This window comes from Ipomoea nil, unplaced genomic scaffold (assembly GCF_001879475.1).
Source record: "Ipomoea nil cultivar Tokyo-kokei standard unplaced genomic scaffold, Asagao_1.1 scaffold3104, whole genome shotgun sequence".
NCBI lineage: Eukaryota > Viridiplantae > Streptophyta > Magnoliopsida > Solanales > Convolvulaceae > Ipomoea > Ipomoea nil.
The window spans coordinates 508,730-530,065 of NW_017619532.1; the positions used below are offsets into that span (position 1 = coordinate 508,730).

Sequence of the window (21,336 nt, forward strand, 5' to 3'; positions counted from 1 at the left end):
TAAGTTTGACAATCTAAAAAAAAAAAAAAACAAACATATTGAATGTCGATTATTCAGTAACCGCAATTACAGAATATGCACAAAATTGACATTTTTTTTTAATATGAGTGATAAAAAAATTATCGTATCGAAAAGGGGAAATTAGGAATGAATTGAATTGAATCTAATCTTGTTTGTTGTGAAAGAAAATATTGAAGACAAAAGTGGAAGAAGACTCACGCAAGAGAAGGGATTATGCAAAGTTGAACTAAGCAGAAAAGGGCGAAAAGCACAAATATTGCTTTGGCCATGTTTTGGTACTTTAGAGAAAATTATATATTATGTATTATATTCTGCAAAATCTACTGATACAGCCCTGCTCTAACAACATTTATATATAGGTAAAGAAAAAACGTTAAAAAAGGTAGTAATACATTGTCACCGTCCAATAATTCACAGTAACCATCCATTGTATTATATCATTAACTAATTTTAAAAAAAATCTAAAAAGTTGAATCCCTAATTCCAAGTATATTTCTATATATAATTTTTTTTTTTGGTGAGTATATTTCTATATATAATGGTATAATACAATACTCTGCGGATCTCATTTATTGTGATACTCTTTTAGTTAGTTCTAAATTCTATATTTCCAATAATAATAATTATTATTATATACAATTATATTTTTTGTAATATTTTCTAAAACTAATTGAGTACTTTCTATATTTTTGATTGTATAATATATTGTCTGCCGATCTCATTTATTGTCTTACTTTTTTGTCCGTGACATCTATATCTATCTACTAGTTACTTTACGCGAATGAAATAATGCCCAATAATTTTTTTAAATAAGTATTTCAAAGTATATCAATGCAATATTATATGTAATATTATATCGGAGATGTTCATGCATAGGTAAATAAATATTGAATTTTTTTTATTTAAATCGGTAATTTAAAGTATATAAATGCAAGATAATATATGAGATATTAATTATATTATCACTAAAATAAATGTTTGCAACTTTGTAATAACACTAGTCTAAATACTTAGTCTAAAAACGATAGTCTAAATAAATACTACTTTTGATTTAAATTTTTTTAATTATTCTTAATTCCCTTTTGGGTAGCATTGTCATTGTCTTCATCTTCAGTACATGTTCTCTTTTATTTTTATTTTTTTTATTGGTAGTGTGTCATGTGTGATTGGGTTACTGGTGGTAGCATAGATGGATTCATCGTGCAATGGGATTATGGTGCAGGAAGCTTTATATTTGCCTTGTTGTGTATATGATGAGATCTTAGTTGTATTATTAACTCTTTATCTTACAAGCACCTATTGATATTTGGTAGCGGTAGTTTTTCTTATACATGTTTCATGCGTTGTGAGATGTGTGTTGTAGGTTATCATGTGAAAGTATTGAACAAAATATTAATATTTATTATATTTGTATAAAATACTTGGTAAATAAATATATATAACATATTTTGTATTATAACTTTAATATTTAATTACAAGATAATGTAAAAAGAAGACAATGGACTATGTAGTGAATATAATAAATTAATAAATTTGAAGGTAATGAATCTTTGAATTGTAGAAAATAAATTTAATATAACTAATAGAATTATATCTATTTTAAATTTTTCATAATGAATAATTTTTTTAAATAAAGGCATTATAGACATCTAATTCTAAATTAATTAAATGGATATGTATTATTTTTTGTTGTAGCTACTGATTTATTTTTATTATTATACATACAATTCTAATAAGAGCCAATAATGTTAGACCCTTAATTGGAACAAAAAACATTTCGGTATAATTGTTTCTTAAAATGAATGGTTCATATTATTTTGATTTTAGTATCTTTTAATGATTTTCCTTATTTACCCTCTATTATATTATTTTCTTCCCTTAATAACTTAAATTCCATTAGTATAAACTTTAGTAACGGAATATTCCGTTAACTATTTATTATTTTTAACTTACTCATTAATTTCTATAAAAAAAAGTCTTAGGTTCAACCCCATCGCAATTAGAGTTGGCATAATTATTAAACATATACTACGAATATTTTAAAATGTATTAAAAATATATAATATAAAATTTAACATAAACTTTGGTCAAATAATTAGTCTGACTAAATACATAGCATTCAAAGATTATAAATCAGAAACTTTAAAAATCATTTGATTTTTATGCATTTAAAAAAAAAAACAAAAAAGAAAAATTAGGTTAAGTTTTTTTTTTTTTTGTTTAATTAATCTTATTTTGATTATTTAGAACAAAAATTAATATTTCAATTATATTTTTGCATTATTGAAATGATTTAGGCTGTTATGCATTTAAAAAAAAAACAAAAAAAAATTAGGTTAAGTTTTTTTTTTTTTTTTTTTTTTTGTTTAATTAATCTTATTTTGATTATTTAGAACAAAACTTAATATTTCAATTATACTTTTGCATTATTGAAATGATTTAGGTAGTTATGGTATTAATATTATTGGAATTATTTAGGTCGTTATGATATATTTTATATGGTACAATTGTACATTACTTTATAAATATTATACTATTATTTTTTTATCGAACAAAATTGTTCTTACATCATTGTCAGACCTGCGCGACCTAACTACAAAGTTGTTGATCATAAATCAGGACTCTAAAACGATAGGACCATTTTCCAAAGAATTGACAATGTTGACATCTCACTGGCTCCATTTGAACAAGTTTACACATCATAATTTTATCAATGCATGAAAATTTCTTTAAGTTAATTTTTATTATATCATTATAACAATATCTATTGTAACTATATATTTTAAATTATTTATTATCATCCTCTATTGACAGAAATTGTAACAATTGTCATTGACAAACTGTCAAAACAATTTGTCTCAACAACGAATGGAAATTAAAAAAAAAATCAATGATTTCATTATTGTTGATGAAAAGTATGTACACCACTTTATTACTCTTATTAAATTAAAAATAAATTAGTAGCTATAACAAAAACAATACATATGAGTTTAATTAAATTAGAATTAGATGACCAAGACTATGTGGTCTAATGGTACCCGGGTTAGACTTTAATTTGGAAGGTTGTGAGTTCAAGCCTCAGTGTAGGCATACAACATTGTTATAGAGCCAAACTTTAAAAAGAGATATAATTTCATTAGTTATATTATCTTTATTTTCTATAATTCAAATTATATTCACTACATTGTCCATTGTTTTTTTTTTTTTTTTTTTTTTTTTTACATTATCTTGTAATTAAATATCAAAGTTATAATACAAAATATGTTATATATATTTATTTACCATGTATTTTATACAAATATAATAAATATTAATAATTTGTTCAATACTTTCACATGATAACTTACGATACACATCTCACAATGCATGAAACATGTATGAGAAAAACTACCACTACCAAATATCAATAGGTGCTTGTAAGATAAAGAGTTCATAGTACAACTAAGATCCCATCATATACACAAGAAAACAAATCTAAAGCTTCCTGCATCATAATCTCATTGCACGACGAATCCCTCTATGCTACCACCAGTACCCCAATTGCACATGACACACTACCAATTAAAAAAAAAAAAGATATGTACTGAAGATGAAGGCAATGACAATGGTACCTAGAAGAGAATTAAAAAAAATTAGAGAAATTTAAACCAAAAGTAGTATTTATTTAGACTATCGTTTTTAGACTAAGTATTTAAACTAGCGTTATTACAAAGTTGCAAACATTTATTTTAGTGACAATTATAATCAATCTCTCATATATTATCTTGCATTATTTATATACTTTAAATTACCGATTTAAAGAAACAAATTCAACATTTATTTACCTATGCATGGACATATCCTATATAATATTACATTGATATACTTTGAAAATACTTATTTAAAAATAATCATTAATTGGGCATTATCTCATTCGCGCAAAGCGCGTAAAAAAACTAGTAATTTAATAAGAGTAATAAAGTGGCGTACATACTTTTCATCAACAATAATGAAATCAATGATTTTTTTTTTTTAATTTATATTCATTGTTGAGACAAATTGTTTTGAGAGTTTGTCAAAGACAATTGTTACAATTCCTGTCAATAGAGGATGATAATAAATAATTCAAAATATATAGTTACAATAGATATTGGTATAATGGTATAATAAATATTAACTTACAAATTTCTTTAGAAGTTTTCATGTATTGATAAAATTCTGATGTGTAAACTTGTTCAATTAGAGGCTCGGAGTCAGTGGGATGTCAACATTGTCAATTCTTTGGAAAATGGTCCTACCGTTTTAGAGTTCAGGTGTAATTGTATTTATGATCAATAACTTTGTAGTTAGGTCGCGCATGTCTGATAATGATGTAAGAATAATTTTATCCGATAAAAAAATAATAGTATAATATTTATAAAGTAATGTACAATTGTACCATTATAAAAATACATACAAAAAAATATTAATACCATAACGACCTAAATCATACCAATAACGCAAAAGTATAATTGAAATATTAACTCTAAAAAAGTATAATTGAAATATTAAAAAAAATTAAGTTTAGTTCTGATCTAAATAATCAAAAGAAGATTAATTAAACAAAAAAAAAAAAAGTTAACATAAATTTGTTTGTTTTTTAAATGCATAAAAATCAAATGATTTTTAAAGTTCTTGATTTATAATCTTTGATACTTAACTTTTAATGTTATGTATTTAATCGGACTAATTATTTGACCAAAGTTTATGTTAAATTTATATATATATATATATATATATATATATATATATATATATATATATATATATATATATATATATATATATATATATATATATATATATAGGGAAGGGATCAGGTGCGGGTATAGCTTCCTGTGCGGTTATACGGTTAGATCTGAGTCGTTGATTAAATTTAGATCAACGGCTCAAATCAATGAAAATTATTAAAAAAAAAAACGCGTGTTTGGAAGAAAGAAGCATAAGATAAAAATGACGCACCTTAAGTGACAGAAACACGCACATTAAGTGTTAGATCTTAAGCACAACCTCACGCACATTAAGTACAAAACCCACACACATTAATCACAACCTCACGCACATTAAGTACAAAACCCGTGCACTTTAAATATTAACTCACAGACTTTAAGTTTCAACAACTATTTACATTAAGCACAAACTCACGCACATTAAGTACAAAACCCACACACATTAAGCAAACCTCACACACATTAAGAACAAACCCCACGCAGTTTAAGTATTAACTCACAGACTTTAAGTTTCAACAACTACTGCCATTAATCACTAACCTCACACACATTAAGCACAAACCCTACGCACATTAAGCACAAACTCCACTCACATTAATAACAAATCACACGCACTGCACCTTAAGCACAAAAGTCTTGTTCCGACCACTTTTGGTGTCCGGAAAAACCTTTATTGCTATTTCCGACCACTTTTTCGCATCAACTTGATTTAAGATCACTTTCAGGTGGTCGGAAATTGCATAATTTCTACTAGTGAGTTCTGGGTATTATGATCAAATTAAACTATGCGTAGACGTTACAAACTAAGCCCTATGCTCTCATTAGGGAGTTAATAACTTATACATCCTAATTGGCTAACAAAGCAATGATTTAAAAACCCATAAAAGGAAATTGTTCTCCATATAAAATTTTGAGAATAGAGATCTCATTACACATAAGGAAATATGAATAATGAAGTTCAATTCATAGTTATCTTAGATACAGATCAGGGTGAAAAGAAGGGCTCGCATACCTCACGTCTCACAGATCCAATCATTTCAAAAGTTTCCAAATCCCAAAACTGTACAATTCGGTCCGCTGAACCTGGAAAAAATCTAGAGCATTGGATTAAAAGCATAAAAAGAAAACCAAAAAAATGTTTAAGTGAAAGGAACATGTCTAGCAAGTAGCAACTAGCATAAAAAGAAAATATACATGAATAAATGAGCAACGAAACCGGAGGAGCGACGGTGGCCGAGGAGGGATGAGGCGGCGACGGTGGCGGAGTAGGTTGGAGCAATGGCGTATGTGATATCTGGCCTAGTGGCAGTGAGGTACAAAAGGCGGCCAATGAGCCTTCTGTAACTGCTAACATCGCTAAGCAACTCTCCATCATCATGCTGTAAGTTGGAGCCAGGCACCATTGGTGTATTAACTGGCTTGCATTCAAGGAATCCTGCCTCAGAGAGAATGTCCAGGCGCGTACTTTCTTTAGCACAAATTTAAACCAGAGGCATTCTTCTTTGCTTCAATTCCTAAGAAGTAGCCTAGTTCTCCCAGGTCTTTAATTTTGAAAGCATCATCAAGAAATAGTTTGAGATCATCAATCAACTGTAAATTTGGGCCGGTGACTAATATGTCATCGACGTAGATAAGAACAGCAATGAACCTGTCATCTTTTCCTCTTAGTAAACAAGGATGGATCCGCCTTGGACTGTTTGAACCCCATGCTGGATAGAGCTGCACTTAATTTGGCATTCCATTGACGGCTTGCTTGCTTGATGCCGTAGAGAGAGCGAAGCAATCTGCAGACCTGGTTTGGTTTTTCAGTGTGAAAGCCGGTAGGCAACAACATGTATACTTCTTCTGTTAGGTTACCATGTAGGAAAGTGTTGTTGATGTCTAACTGATGAATATTCCAAGCTCTAGAGGATGCCACGGCTAGAAAGGTTCTGATTGTTGTAATTCTAGCAACCGGAGAGAAGGTTTCTATATAGTCAATCCCTAACTGTTGGGTGTAGCCCTTTGCTACAAGACGTGCTTTGTACCTCTCTACCGATCCGTCTGCCTTTAGCTTGACCTTATACACTCATTTGCAGCCTATGGGTACTTTCCCTAGAGGCAAATTAGCTAGTTCCCAGGTCTTGTTATCTTGAAGAGCCCATATTTCAGCATTCATGGCTTCTTTCCAGTGGTTGCTCTTAATAGCTTGATTGTATGTCTTTGGTTCATCAATGGCTTTCACAGCTAAAGAGAAGGCTTTATGTGATGGAGTTAAAGTGGCAAAGGTGATTACCTTTGACAAATGATGGGGAGATGAGCCTCTGTTGAGTATGGCATCACAATAATAGTCTTGAAGTCGGTTGGGAATTCTTCTTTGCCTAGTCGATCGTCTGGGTTGCTCAGCATTAATACAATCACCACTGGAATCTGGACTACTATATGATTCTTGCAAAATGTGATCATGTTGTTCAGACCCTTCTTCATGAAAAACCTGATCATTTGTAGAGATTTCATCACTGGCTGCTTTGGAGCATCTTGAACAAATGAGTCACTGGGGACATACACTGCAGATGGTTCATAGTCTAAGGGAATGTCAATAGATTTTTCTGGGAGTGAGGGCTCAACAGATTTTTGTCTAGTGCTATCCAGTGAAGGCTCAACAGATTTTGGCTCATCTTTGGAGAAAGGAAATTGTGACTCATAAAAGCATACATCTCTGGAAATAAAAATAGTCTTGTCATGCAGATCATATAATATATATCCTTTCGTATGAGCACGTATCCCAACAAAAACACACTTCTTGCTTCTTTGTGCCATTTTGTGTCTAGAGTGTGACAAATTTGAAGCATAGCAAAGGCAACCAAAAACTTTTAGATTCATCAGGTCAGGATTCTTACCATATAATCTGTAATAAGGGGTTGAGAGCTCAATGACAGGTGAGAGCAATCTGTTGATTAGGAACACGGCATGCATGACACATTGTCCCCAAAACTCAATAGGCAGTGATGCTTGGAATCGAATGGCCCTTGCTACATTGAATATGTGTTGGTGTTTGCGTTCCACAACCGCGTTTTGCTGTGGTGTGTAAGCACACGATTTCTGATGGATGATCCCTTTCTTGTCATAGAATTCCTGCATGTTAAACTCTGCTCCATTGTCAGTTCGGATTACTTTAATCAAAGCCCCAAACTGAGTAAAAACCATAGCATGAAACTTCATTATGTGCTGTCTAACTTCAGTCTTTCTTCTCATTAAATGAATCTAAGTGAACCGGGAGTAGTCATCGACTAACGTTAGAAAATAATGTTCTTCTTGTAATGAACTAACCAGGAAAGGCCCCCATATGTTTGCATGTAACAAATCAAAGCATCCTTTCGAGGTTGTGAAACTTAACGGGAAAGGAGATCTTTTGTGTTTGGCAAAATGACATGCATCACAAGTGAAATTTTTAATGACAGAAGCTTTTATATCATTCAAGAGGTGTAGCTTATTCATTGGAAAGTGGCCTAGTCTTTGATGCCACATTTCAGCATTATTACAATAAGCTGCAACACTTCTATGAACTACATCCTGCAACTTTGGTGAGTCCAGCAGTATGTATAGACCATTCACATGTTTAGCCAAACCGATTGTAGTTCCAAGAGTATTCTGAATCAAGCATTTCCCATATGAGAAAACGAGTTTATAGCATGTATCTTGCAAAAGTTTGCTTACAGATATCAAATTGAATTTGAAGGTTGGAATATGAAGAACATCCTTTAACCATAATTGTTCATTGAGTCTAATATTTCCCAGATGTCTGACTTTGATAGATTCCCCAGTGGGTAGATTCACTTCAGTGTTATGAGAAGTGCGATAGTCGTGAAAGAAATCAATGGAACAAACTATATGGTCTGTAGCTCCAGAGTCTAAGATCCAAGTGGAAGGAGATAAGATAACAGAATTGACATGCGTGGAAGAATACTTGCCCTCACCTCCAGACTTGTCTTCTTTGAAGTTAGGAACCAGTGAGACAGCCGCATTGGTTTTCTGATTCGAAGACTTTCTGACCTGAGCTTGGAGAAGGGAGATTGGTCTCTCCAACTGATCAGAGGTCGTTCCTGAGGGCTCTACAATGCTAGAGGAGGAGCTCACCGCTGCTATAACACCCCCTAAAACCATGTTATTTAAAGCCTTAAAACATGCAAATATCTAAACCGAAACATCAAACACAGCGGAAGACTGAAAGAGGAAATATATAAAACAGAGGAAACGGGGTGTTATGCCACGCTCACCCAAGGGTGAATGCACAGGCTACATTTGCATTGTTCAACATCTAAACCAACATAACAGAGTACTAAGTCTAAATTGGCTCACAGGCCACAAAGCATAAGAGGGGAGCTACACTAGCCGGCACTAAACCGCGCACTCGTCTAAGCATCACCTGAAAGAAGCATATAAAACATGAGACGACGCTCGGTCAGCGAATAATGCTGGTAACCCACCAATACATGTGAAATATCATACATAGATAAGGTATAAGTTGTAAAACCATTTTCGAAACGGAATACATATATATAAGTCCAAAACCAAGAGTAATAGTCAACACAAGACTCAACACTCTCAACAAGAACACGGGAACACATCCCAAGACTACAAAGAACAACAACGACTCACAAGAAGTCTCAAGGTATAATCTATCATCACACAATAGATTAATACCCGACATGCATAACTCAAAGGAATAAAGACACACCAAATGACAACACATGCCTTTGTGACTACATACGTCACAAGAAGAGAACTCACAACAACGGCTACACAAGCCCTCGTGACATCACCCATCACGAGTTGATATGTCTTCCTTATGCCCGGTTCCAACCTTATGGCTACCCCCAACCTTATGTCTAGTTCCAACCTTTACCTCCAGGACCCCTGTATACCAAATCCAACCTTTTCCCTCCAAGGACCGTCGTCCCCTCTCCAACAGATCTCCAACAGAACCACCGATTTCATAGTACACGAGGGTACCGATTTCACACACGGCAATACATGCCTCGGCAACACATGCCTCCCAAGAAATACGTGAACCTTACACAAAGGTCACAACTCCATAATCACGTCATGGCCACCACAAGGACCACTGCAATACCTTGGTGACTAGTGTCCCATACCACTAATCGTGCAATCCAGGTAAAGCCACACACACATCACACCTCAACAAGAATCAATCAACGGATCACAACGAAGATATGAAACCATACCCAATCAAGGAATGGATCACAGTCCAACAAAAACAACGATGAATAACACAAGTTATCATCAACCCATAAGAAGGTACAAACAATACACACGCTAGCATTTAAACACCGAACTAGCATGCTTATCAAACGGGTAAACCAAAAGTAGTTCCGAGGAACACACAAGACTCATCAAGGTTCAACGAAACACAATGTTGAACTCTTAGCACGATTCAAGACACCAAAACCTACATGGATACCTACCATATAGTTCTAGACATACAAAACATCAAGAAGACACTCAAATAGTTCCACAAAAGAACATCGGGAAGTCAAAAGACCAAATACCGAGTCAAAAGAATCATGGGGAATAAATCCCCAACAAACCACATCTTGTATCCCGCGGGTGGACCCACGGGTAGGCCCCTACCCGCGGTTCCGCCCGCGGGTACATTACCCACAAGCACCATGTACCCCGCGGGTGGGCGACGGGTGGACCCCTACCCGCCGTTCCGCCCGCGGGTACACACCTGTACCAAAATAATCCCTTCGGGGATTTTCAACTCCAAACTCAAATTCAAGTCCAAAACATGCCAAATCTCACCAAATACAACAAAATGACTTGAATCAAAGGAATAGCCAAGCAATGGCACACAAGAACCCTAAACACAAGCTCTAGATATGCATTTTCACAAGACAATGCATAAACACTCACATTTCATAGCAAAACACAAGTAGAATCCAAGAAATCATCATATAGGTAAGAAAAATAGATTTTGTAGAGCATTGGTTACCTCTTGTAAACAAAAACTTTCTCTTATCACCTCACCAAGCTCCTAACAAAGCTCACCTTCCAAACCCACTTCAAGAACACACCAAAAGATCATAAACATTCTATCTTTAAGAAAAGACACCTTAGAAAACACTAAAAACACAAGATGAACATGGATCTTACCCTCCTAGATGCCCAAATGTATGAAAGGTAGAATCTTGGAGACAACTCTTGAAGTTTTGACAAAGGTTCAACTTGGCTTGGAAGAAAAGCTATCTACCTTTTTAGAGAGAAGGTGGAGCTAGAATTTGGAAAGTGTAAGGAGAGAAATGAGGGTGTTCTTACTAGGTTAGCTTACAATACTAACACAAGGTGAAAAGTCAAGAATACCCTTACTAACATGAAGAGGTGTAAGGGAACAAGGGAACTCCCTACAAAGCTCAAGGTACAACTTTGACTTTGGGGTTGACTAGACAATTACTAGCCCCCGACTATTGAATTTTCAGATTTTAGGAATTAAATTACCAATTGAAATAGGATTAATTATTTAATTAATCCCTTAATTGAATTTGGATTACGGGGTGTCACATCTGCAATCTGAGAAGCCGGATTCCGCTGCGGAATCGTCGTAGATGAAGACCGAACCGGCGAAGCAGTATGCATCCTTGACTTGGCTCACCGGAGTTGGCGGTGTAGCTATTGCACCTTGAGGGCTCTGATACCATGAAGGAAAGGGAGAAGTCTGAACATGAAAAAGAAAAGTTTACTGGTTTGTTTCATCTATTTTGTGCAAGTTACAACTGGAGGGAATAAGCTAGAGCTATATACAAGAAACACGGTAGGGGAGGACGATTGTAACATATTACAAAAGGAATTGTCCTTAATGCCCTTCTTGGCTTTTGTCCTTAGTACCCTTCTTGGCTTGATCCTTCAACACTCTTCCGCGCTTAAGTGTACTGTGAAAACGATATAAGTAAAGTCAAAATTTGTAAAGAGGGAATTATTTTATTTGTGAGGGAAGGAAATTTTTTGCAAAGTGTGCAACTTAAATCAAAATATAAAGAATAACATTTTTTTTTAAAAGGAAAACTAGAATTTCATTAAATCAAATGTTCAATACTAATAGGAATAGAAGATGCAAACGTGAAAAACTCGAACGGTATATATTCAAAATTCAAAGTATCGGTTACAATGAAGTATGTATCAATCAAGAAGGGGTACAATGTCTGAATAGGAGAAGTCCTCTGATTCTCTACTAGAAGTATGTATATTGGAAGTGTGCCAAATTTGGAATATGCCAAATTGGAAGTGTGCCGAGTTCAGAGTATGCTGAACTTGAAGTAGTTCCCTATTGGAAGTGTGCCGAGTTCAGAGTATGCTGAACTGGAAGTATGCTGAGTTCGGGAGTGTGCCGAACTGGAAGTATGCCGAGTTCGGGAGTGTGCCGAACTGGAAGTATGCCGAGTTTGGGAATATGCCGAACTAGAGTAATTCCTTACTGAAGGGCCTCCGGAGTTAGTAGCGGGTTCCTCAATAAAGGGCTAATATGCAACTTGATCTTCAAAGAAGGGCTCCCGATGTTCAAATGGCGTGTTCCTCAGCGCAGTATACGCAATTGTACTGCGGGACGGCGGGCGTGTTCCAGACGATATCCTGGCGAGATTTCGGCAGAGCTTCAATATGCAGATTTCCAGAGCTCCCATTCTTGAAAATGAAACCACTATTTATAGTTGTGAGTGCAGAGAAGAAATCTCTAACCAACTCTATCCCTTAATTTAATTTAATTATCTTAATTAAATTAGGGAATGTATCAGGATACCATTGCGTCCAGGTTCATCATTTTATTAATTTTCAAATAATATCAAATAATCCAATTTCCTCAAAATTATATAATCTACATATAATTTTGATAGGCCAAAACCAAGTCAGACCCGCTAATTAGGCCACCCAATTACTCCAAACGGCCTGGTCCAACTCAATTAAATATTCCACCAACTTGGGCCGAACAATGCAACATTCAATTACATTTAATTAAGTAATTAAACCAATTAAATATTCAATGGGGCATTTAATTAACCCAATTAAATAAATATTAGTCCAGCTAGCTTAATTAAAGTAATTAATTTAACAATTAAATATCCACCACGGTCCAACAACATCATTTAAATTTTCAATGTTTACAAATTGTCCCTTCTAGACCAATCGTTATGCCTTGGACCCGTGTCCAGCATGCTTGCTGGACACGGGTAACAGTGCCGTTAGGCATTGTTATCTCATTTTTTTTTTTTTTTTTTTTTTTTTTTTTTTAAATTTCAGATCACTTTGTTATAGAAGTATATGTTCATAATTTTATTACTATATGTTAATAACTATACATTCATAACTCCATAAATGTACGTTCATAACTCTATAACTGTACATTCATAACTCTATAACTGTACATTCATAACGTCATAACTGTACATTCATAACTCCATAATTGTACATTCATAATTTTCGAAGCTCTATGTTCACAATTTTAGAGCTCTATGTTCATAATTTTATCACTATATGTTCATAGTTGTAAGTTCATAATGTTAAAGCTCTTTGTTCATAATTCGATCAATAACTGTAGATTCATAATCTCATAACTGTAGATTCATAACTCCATAACTGTAGATTCATAACTCTATAACTGTACATTCATAATCTCCGAAGCTCTATATTCACAATTTTAAAGCTCCATGGTCATAATTTTATCACTATATATGTTCATAATTGTAAGTTCATAATGTTAGAGCTCTGTGTTCATAATTTCATAATTGCATAACTGTACATTCATAACGGCATAATTGTACATTCATAACGGCATAACTGTACATTCATAATCAAAAAAAAAAAATAACGCCGTTAACGGCAAAACACGCGCGAATTTTTTTTTTTTTTAACTAAATGACGCGTTTTTTTTTAAAAACGACGTCGTTTTGGGCCCGTGTCCACAATTCAATGTGGACACGGGTCCAGAGCATAATTTGCCCTTCTAGACTTGCTTGGCGCGCTTTGAATTCAGAGGTAAGGTAGTCTCGAAATGTACCGTAATACTCCGAGAATCCAACAATCAATCGCCCATTTCATTTTTAGCCAACTTTTCAATCTTTAACATTAACTCTTTTTTTAATCCGCAACTTGACCCAGGTAATGGCGCAACAAAGAATGACCTTCAAAAGCCCAGAACATGCTTATAATCCCATTACATGTTTTTTTTTTTTCCTAGCTGAATTTGTTTCTTTACTTTAAGCCAACATTAATAATTTTTCCAACTGCACTTGAACTACGGCCCATTTTGCTTTTTTAATTTTAGCTAAATTTCAATTTTGACTTTAGCTAAAATTAATTTTTTTTCCATAATTTGGAAGAAGTTGACCGCACAAGTACGTGATTTCCCTATGTTAATCCAAAGTAACAGCTCATCCTACTCCATTCACGATTCCGTGATTCCCATCAACCGTAGGACCCTAACCGCATAATCAACCACAAAAACAAAACTGGATATGGATTAGAGAACAAAATTGGAGCCCCAACCCATTCAAATTCCTCATCCCACAACTATAAATAATGCTCGATATTCACTGCTTTGCATCCCAATCAACTCGTTCATCTTCATCTTCCACCAGTTGAGAGCAAAATTACAGGTAATATTCTATTTTAATATATGCACCATATAAGTATGCATGTATTTCTTCCTTTACTCTGCAGTTTTCATTAGAAAGGATGAAGCCAAAGGAATCAAGAACGGAGGCATTGGAAAAGAAACACCTGAAAATCGATTTTTTTTTTCGGGTTTGTTTCTACCTTTGCTTGGCTTGCTATCTTCACCAACAGTGGACCGGAACCTTTTGAGAATTAATTTTTTCGGAATGACCTCCACCACTGTTTGGACTTTTGCCACCATTGTTTAGATTTACTCTTGGCACCGGACAATGCCCCTCCATTCTCATTACACTTAGCGATGAAGGAAACGGAATCACGCCGGCGATCTAGCATCGCATTGGACATCACAGGAAATTGAATTTTTCCGGAATGACTTTCACCACTATTTAGGTTCACGCCACCCTCCATTGTGATTGGGAAAGAACAACAAGAGACACGTGAGAGACATTGGACAAAAAGCACTCGAGAATTAATTTTCTTGGGCTGTTCTCACCGTTGTCAGATTCTCACTGTCGACCACTGCTAGGATGTCACCTCAGGATGTTGCTCAGGTACGTCTTCTATCATCGGAGAGGAAAGAAGCCGGATACTCACCGTGCACGTGCTTCGGCACATTCCTGTCGCATTGTTGGGATGTCACCGAGTGCGTGCTCCGGCACGTTGCTGTCGACAATGACACTATTTGGAGAGGAAAGCTACTGGATAGCCCCGTGCTTCGGGGCGTTGCCATCGGTTCATCGACGGAGAAGATGGGACCACTATGGGCGTTGCTATTCATGGAGGAGGCTCTGGAATGGAAAGGCTCAATATTACAGTCTTTTACTTTGCTTTCAGCATATTTCAGGAGTACGTCGTGCACCGTAGGATCGTCATCGGAGGACCGATTGCTTGGAGAAAATACAGTGCTGCTCGTGAACTCGCAAGAGAAGAATTGTTTATTGAAGCTTCGCTGTGAGACCGCTACAGAGGTATGAGCTTTCCTTATATGCTTTGCATGGATTATGTACATATATCTCGCACACTTTATTTCTCTTGTGCACATATATACATATATAATATATATGCACATGCATAATGTATGTATGCTGTGCATATACCATATATAATATATATTTGCTTTTCACTTTGTCCTTGTTCTCGTGCAGCAGTGTGTATGTATACATAATATATACGTGGCCCACGTGCTAGCTTTAAGCTTTGCATGCACTGTAGATATATTACTCCACTACTGGTCCATGCGACTGTATATATATGTATACAATATATATATATATATATATATATATATATATATATATATATATATATTAATAATGCTCATTTTATTGAAACAAAAGCGATAACATATATTAATAACAGTCAAGCTCAATAAGATGAGTAATACAAGGAAAAGGAACCGAAACACAATCGACACAGTCAGACTTGAACACGGCTTCCCGAGCTAACTCGTGGGCAACCTTGTTTGCAGACCGCTTAGCAAAATGAAAACTGAGATTAGAAAATTCTCTAGCTATCTCCCTAACGTCATTAACTATCAAATCAAAAGCAGAACATAAATTAGTATTGTTGATTTCTTGAATCACTTTGATGCAATCTGATTCAATCTGAACATGGTCCAGCTGTAGGGTCTTTAACCATTTTAAAGCCTCTCTAACTGCAATAGCTTCTGCCTCCATAGGTAAACACAGACCATCCCAAGGAATAGCCTTTGCTGCCACAAACAAACCATAAGCATCACGTATGACCAGACCCATGCCCATCTTCCTGCTGCTAGTATCCAGAGCTGCATCCATATTGAGTTTGAGCCATCCCCCTGGCGGCTTTTTCCAGCTTTCAATCTGGTCTGACCGTTGTGTTTGTGAGAGGATACGTTGATTGACAGATTGCCATTCCGAGAGGAAAGATAAAGCACCTGTCACAACATCATGGCAAGATAAGACAATGTTATTCCAAACTTTCTCATTTCTTGCTTCCTAGATTTTCTAGCATATAGCAATCCATTTACATATCTCAAGATCAGTGAGGTTGTTAAAATGCAGATCAATCCATTCCATAAAAGAAACATAATGATGATGAAGACTTTTTCCAAATAAATCCCAACATCCTTTTGCCAAAGGGCATGTGACAAAAACATGAAAGCTTGATTCATCTTCCAAATTACAAAGCTGACAGTAGTTAGGGACATCCACATCTCTAGCCCTTAGTTGATCACAAGTAGGCAGGGAACCAGTACATACCTGCCAAAAGAAAGTCTTAATTTTTGGGGGAAGTCACAATTTCCAACATTTGGTCCAAGAGGGGTTTTGATGATTTTGCACAGAATCTGTGAGCCTCCTATAACAACTTTTGACAGTGTATTCTCCCTTTTCATCACCCATCCACATGATTTTATCCTCAGGCTTAAACACAGCAATGGGAATGCTTCTAATCAGCTCAACATCTGCAGGTATAAAGTTTTCTTCAATCAGACTCACATTCCAGTCAGATTTATCCTCAGTCAGTAAATCAGAAACTTTGACAAGATGATTATTCACAGGAATAGGGGTTTGAATAAAGGGAGAATTGGAGTTTGGCAGCAAAGGGTCACCCCAAATATAAACAGAAGATCCATCCCAATCCTCCATCTATAATTATCCATTATAACATCTTGTAATTAAAAAATGCTTCTCCAGATAAAGGAGGGACTTCCACCTATTTGAGCTTCTAGAAAGGAAGATCTAGGAAAATACTTTGCTTTGTAAACTTTAGCCATTAGGGAATTAGGATGCTGAATAATTCTCCAAGCTTGCTTACCAAGAAGAGCTAGATTGAACTCACGAATTTTTCGAAAACCCATCCCACCATTCGGTTTAGGTTTATAGAGAGCTTCCCACCCCTTCAATCAGATACCCCTACTTGTCTCTCCATCACAGTTCCACCAATAGGCATTCATGGCTCTCTCAATCTCACGGCCTAACTCCAACGGGATTAGAAACACACTCATAGCATATAGAATAATGCACATGGTCATGTTGTTAGGTGTGGTCGTGTGGCGGAATTTCAGAATACACCAACGGTGTTAACAACATGCACCAACAGCGTAAGGGAGACACACCACAATGAAATGCAAAAAAACATCAAAAAATACACAACAGACCCAAAAGTACTCCATATAACTCATCAACCCCACTGGTGTATTTCTGAACATTGTATGATGTTTTTATTCACACTTAATGGTGTGTTGTTGGTGATACATACCTAATTTGTTTGCATTTTTTGTGGTGCATTTCCTAACGTTGATGGTGTATTTCTTACTTAACTATTGGTGTATTCTGAAAATCGCCACATGACCACACGGGAAGGGGTCGCCACACCTGAGTGCAACCCTATTATATATATATATATATATATATATATATATATGTTTGGCATTTTCACTTTGCGGATCATATACATATGTACGTACATAATATATGCTTGGTGATGTTGGTGCCCATATGTACATACTCCATGTTTGCTTTCATATTTTGTGTGTATCACGTACATGATATATATAATATATTATACAAATGCACAATTAATGTTTAAGTTTTGCGCATGTGTATATATAAATATATATATAATGTGACGCAACATTTTTGTGGCAAAATATTTTTTAGCTTCAGCATGAGATTGTAAAAGACAATATGTCATGTCAAGGAGCCTTGATGGGTATGAGGCAGTTTCGACTCGTGCCAGGGAGTATCCTGTAGCTTCTTCCCTTTAAAATTTCATGAAGGGTTTGCCCCTATGGCTGTGATTATGACACTTCTATCGCTTCTGAGGCTATTGAGAATTCAGTCTCAAATGCCAAGGTAGAAGTCTCTCTCATCCAAGGGTTGACTCTGATGACTCCAGAAGATGGGGAGAGCTTGAATGAGGCCAAGAGAAGCTTGGAGGCATGTAAAGATGACATGCTTAGCTTTAGGCTTTTCATCGACTGATGTTATTTTTCCTTTAGTCATTTTTTTTCTTTTTGGTTGCAAGACTGTTGTTGTTTCTTTCCTCAATTCTTGATAATTGAAAGCTTCTCATTTTTGCGCTTGTTTTTTTCTTTTTGTTTTTTTTTTTTAGCAATCACTCGTACATCTTTGCATTGACATGTTGAATGATTGTCCTTCTACGTCACTCTTGTAACATCAATTGGATTTGTTTTTGTTATGATTGAACTTAGATAATTTGATTCTAAGCTGCCTATGTACTCCTATGAAGGAGATCAAGTCAAACGTAGTTCAAATGATTTTTTTTTTTTTTACAAAGTAGAGAGCCGTTCACAGTTTAGACTCATGCGGGCTAGGAGCATCTATGATTTGGGCACACCCATAGACAAAGCGAGATGCATTAGCAGTTTAACCACGTGCTGCATTTTTGGTGGATGAGTCGTTTATCATATTTCCACGACTTGTGCTAACACCCCAAGTTTAAAGGTGGTAAAGCTTTAGGAACCTTCCATTAATTGGACCGATTTTCAAGCCATCTTCACTAATTAGCTTGTAAGCCCCACCGGTGTAAACTTTTAGAATCACGTAGGGACCATCCCACCTTGAAGTGAACTTGTGGCCGAATTTTCTTGTGACAATGATGGGCCTGCGAACAGCTAGGAATTTGTCCCCAATTTGAAAGGAATGGGTCCTTACCCTTTTGTAAAAAGCTCTAGACATGCGAGCTTGATAGCACTCCAAGCTTTGTTGCGCTTGTAGACGTTTTTCATCCAAGGCTTCTAACTCAGCCAAGCGTAACTTACCATTTTCTTCGTCAGTAAGGCCCTCTTGTATAACCAACCTTAAGGAAGGTATTTGGCGCTCTAGAGGCAACACTGCTTCTACACCATACACCAAAGAGTATGGAGTGCTTTGAGTAGGTGTGTGGTATGTGGTTCTATACGCCCACAAAGCTTCTTCCATTCTGTCATACCAGTCCCTTTTTGATTTTGAGACCACTTTCTTCAACAAATTGCATAGGGTCTTGTTAAAAGCTTCAGCAAGCCCATTTGCAGCTGGGTAGTAAGCCAGACGAGTTTCGCTGCTTGAAGTCAAAAAGCTTGCAGATCTTGTCCCTCAACTTATTGTCAAAGGGTTTCCCGTTATCTGTGAAGATATATCGTGAGATACCAAATCGATAGACGATGTGGACACAAAGAAAGTCTGTAACATTTTCTTTCTTCACCTCCTTCAATGCGACGGCCTCTGCCCATTTTGAAAAGTAGTCAGTGGCAGCTAGTATGTATGCATGCCCTGCAGATGACTCGGGCGTAATTGGGCAAACCACATCAAGTCCCCAAGCATTAAATGGCCAAGATGCAACTGTTGGGTGTAGAGGTTCTGGTGGTTGATGGATAAAGTTTGCATGATATTGACAAGCTCGACACCTTCGAGCGTAATCTATGCAATCCTTTACCATTGTAGGCCAATAACAGGCCATTCGCTTAATATGGAAATGTAACTTGGGACCGATTGATGTGCACCGCAAACCCCAGAATGAGCTTCTTGCATAGCTTGTAAAACTTCCTCTTCCCCTAGACATCGGAGAAAGACTCCCTCGAATGAACGACGATACAACGTCTCTTTATAGTAGATGAAGCGAGGAGCTCGATGCTTTATATCCACCCTCTTACGCGGCTCTTCGGGTAACTTTCCATCAGTGAGGTAGTCAACCAGTGGTTGCCTCCAGTCGTCCTTGCCTATATCATAAACTGAGGCAGTAGGGAGTTTAATAGTTTCATCAACTGAGTCGTCTTCATTGAAGATTGGCGGAACTACCCACCTTTGACATACTTGTACTCGGGCTGCAGGATGAGCAATAGTTGAAGCCAATGCGGCTAAGGCGTAAGCTTGCTTGTTTTCTTTCCTCGGTACATGTTCAATTGTGACGTCCCCTAACCATTGCATGAGTATCTTTTCATAGTTGTTATATGGGACTAACTCCGCCTTTTTCACTTCATATATAGACCCAACAATTGGTTTATGATCAACTTTGAATCTCCATAAATGTTAATTCTCAGTTGCTTCATGTTAGCCGCTATTTCGAGCCCAAGTATCAATGCTTGGTACTCAGCAACGTTGTTTGAACATTGCTCGGTCAAGGTGAATGAATATGGCAACACCTCGCCTTCTGGAGTGACGAAGACAACTCCAGCACCTGCCCCTTCTCTATGTGAAGCTCCATCAAAGTACATCTTCCATGGGGGTAGGACTTCAATGACAAGTACATCTTCATAAGGTAAATCGTCAGACAACTCCCATTCAGCAGGTATTGGGTGATCTGCTAGGAAATCAGCTAAGGCTTGCCCCTTGACAGACTTCTACGGCACATAGATGATTTCAAATTTTTGAAACAATAAGTACCACCTTGCAAGGCGGTCGGAGAGAACGACCTTCGCCATAACATATTTTACCGGGTTTGCTTTGGAAACAAGCCGGATGGTATGAGCCTCAAAGTAGTTCTTAAGTTTTTTGATGGCGAATACCAGTGCCAAACATAGCTTTTCAATTGGGGAGTACTTTATCTCGCTCGGGGTCATCATTCTACTAAGATAGTAGAGGGCATTCTCTTTCCCCCTGTCATTTTCCTGAGCAAGCAAGGTGCCCACAGAACTGTCTTGGGCGGAGATATAAAGGATCAGCAGGCAACCATGAACAGGAGCGGTTAGCACAGGCGGCTTCATCAAGTATGACTACTCTCAAATGCGTTCTGGCATGCCTCATCCCATATGAATGGGATGCCTTTTTTCATCAACCAACTAAAAGGTTGATATCTTCTTGCTAGGTTTGATATGAACCTTCGGATGTAAGCGAACTTCCCTTGTAAGCTTTTAAGCTCATGAAGGTTTCTTGGCTCAGGCATCTTCATTATGGGTGTTGATTTTGGCTTGTTCAATCTCGATGCC

General features: G+C 36.1%; 1 protein-coding gene across 1 annotated transcript; it reads right to left on the reverse strand.

Annotated features, from left to right (window-relative positions):
• Positions 1-19,427: 19,427 nt before the first annotated feature.
• On the reverse strand, positions 19,428-21,114 carry LOC109166617. Its single transcript, XM_019315509.1, has 4 exons — positions 20,845-21,114; positions 20,400-20,751; positions 19,922-20,325; positions 19,428-19,841 (listed from the first exon to the last, which is right to left on the reverse strand). Exons 1-4 carry the CDS (start codon positions 21,112-21,114, stop codon positions 19,428-19,430), a joined length of 1,440 nt encoding a protein of 479 aa, XP_019171054.1.
• Between the last annotated feature and the right edge of the window lie 222 nt (positions 21,115-21,336).